At 38.0% G+C, this 2,509-nt stretch overlaps 1 protein-coding gene across 1 annotated transcript in view; it reads right to left on the reverse strand.

The window, feature by feature from the left end:
- LOC111662537 (uncharacterized) overlaps positions 1-2,509 on the reverse strand; it is a 43,470-nt gene that overhangs the window by 10,728 nt on the left and 30,233 nt on the right. Inside the window, exon 14 of the mRNA XM_087176668.1 lies at positions 222-545. Coding sequence (XP_087032794.1) covers positions 222-545 — 324 coding nt within the window. The remainder of the gene's footprint in view (positions 1-221; positions 546-2,509) is intronic.

Below are 2,509 nucleotides of genomic sequence, written 5' to 3' on the forward strand. Positions count from 1 at the left end.
ACAAACAACCAGAGACAAACAACCAACCACAGAAAAACAAACAACTAGAGAAAAAACAAAAAACCAGTGACAAACAAACAAACAAGAGACAAACAACCAGAGAAAAACAAACAACCACAGACAAACAACCAGAAACAAACAAACAACAAGAGACAAACAAACAACCAGAGACAAACAATCAACTAGAGACAAACAATAAGAGACAAACAAACAACACTGACCTTTGACCCAGAGATTCACTGCTGTCCCTCTCAGTAAGTCTCCGCCCTTGTAGACTCTACAGGTGTAGTCTCCTGTGTCTGTGACTGTGAGGTGTTTCAGGGTCAGACTGAGGTCTCCAGTTCTCAGTGGATCTTTCTTCATCTCTGTTCGGTCTCTGTAAACCTGGTCCTGTTCTTCAGGTCCGTCAGAACCGTTCTGATACACATGGACCTTCCTACTGTCTCTGTCAGTCCACTCCACTCTGATGTCTCCAGACAGGTGAGCTGTGGTCTTAAAGGGCAGCTGGACAGACTCCTCCCCTTCCTTCACCTTCACCTCTTGACCTGAGAGGAGAACAAAGCACAACATGAGCTGTATAAACAGCAGCAGCAGTTTTTAATCTCTTTATTGAAGGATTACAAAGTTGTAGAGAAACCTGAAGGACAGAACCAGATCAGACCAGAAGGGAACAGGGGACACTAATCTAGAAACTAAAAGCAGGTGTTGAAGGTGTTGGAGACCATCAGAGTCTTGATGCTGTTGGGATTGTTTTGTCTTTTCTTTGTCACATTTACACTGATGGATGAAAACTGACCATTGAAGAGAAGAAGAGTTCAAGTCCAAACATGACTGTTGACAAACAACCAACCAGAGACAAACAACCAGAGACAAACAACCAACCAGAGACAAACAAACAACCAGAGACAAAAAAAACAACCAGAGACAAACAAATTGAGACAAACAACCAGAGACAAACAAATAGAGACAAACAACCAGAGACAAACAAACGAGGACAAACAACCAACCAGAGACAAACAACCAACCAGAGACCAACAAACAATCAGAGATGAACAACCAGGGACAAACAAGAGACAAACAAACAACAAGAGACAAACAACCAGAGACAAACAACCAACCAGAGACAAACAACAACAGACAAACAAACAACCAGACAGAAACAACTAGAGACAAACAACCAACCAGAGAAAAACAACAACCAAATACAGAAAACCAGAGACAAACAAACAATTAGAGAAAAACAAACAAAACAGAGACATACAATCAACCAGAAACAAACAACCAGACACAATCAGCCAGAGACAAACAACTAAAGACAAAAACAAAACTATAGAGACAAACAAACAAATAAAGACAAAAACAACCAGAGACAAACAAACAACCACAGAAAAAAAACAACTAGAGACATAACAAACAACCAGAGATAAACAAACAACAAAAGACAAACAACAAGAGACAAAAAACCAACCAGACACAAACAACCAGAGACAAACAAACAACCAGAGACAAACAACCAGAGACAAACAACTAGAGACAAACAACCAGAGACAAACAAACAACTAGAGACAAACAACCAGAGAATAACAATCAGAGACAAACAACCAGAGAAAAACAAACAAACTAGAGACAAACAACCAGAGACAAACAAACAACTAGAGACAAACAACCGGAGACAAACAACCAAAGACAAACAACCAGAGACAAACAACTAGAGACAAACAACCAAAGAAAAACAACCAGAGACAAACAAATAACCAGAGACAAACAAATGGAGACAAACAACCAAAGACAAAAAAAATAACCAGAGACAAACAAATGGAGACAAACAACCAAAGACAAAAAAAATAACCAGAGAAAAACAACTAGAGACAAACAACAAGAGACAAACAACCAGAGACAAAAAACTGGAGACAAACAAATAACCAGAGAAAAACAACCAGAGACAAATTACTGGAGACAAACAACTGGAGACAAACAAATAACCAGAGACAAACAACTGGAGAATAACAACTAGAGACAAACAACCAGAGCCAAACAAAGAACCAGAGACAAACAACTAGAGAAAAAACAAACAAACAAAACAACCAGAGACAAACAACTAAAGACAAACAACCAGAGACAAACAAACAACTAGAGACAAACAACCAGAGAATAACAATCAGAGACAAACAACCAGAGAAAAACAAACAACCAGAGATAAAAAACTAGAGAAATATAAAAAAGCAGAAACAAACAACTAGAGACAAAGAAACAAAGAGAGACATACAACCAACAACAAACTACAAGACATAAATAACTAGAGAAAAACAAACAACAGACAAAAACCTAGAGATAAAGAAACAAGCAGAGACAAACAACCATTGACAAACAACCAGAAACATACTGCAAGAAACTAAATCAAAAGAGACAAACAACAACAGACAAACAAAAAAGCAGAGACAAACTACTAGAGACAAAACAAATAAGCAAACAAAAAACAACCAGAGACAAACAACCAGGAAGAGACAAA

The sequence above is a fragment of the Seriola lalandi genome, unplaced genomic scaffold, assembly GCF_002814215.2.
Source record: "Seriola lalandi dorsalis isolate HSWRI2012SDOR001 ecotype SW California unplaced genomic scaffold, Sedor1 jcf7180002054564, whole genome shotgun sequence".
NCBI classification, from domain to species: domain Eukaryota; kingdom Metazoa; phylum Chordata; class Actinopteri; order Carangiformes; family Carangidae; genus Seriola; species Seriola lalandi.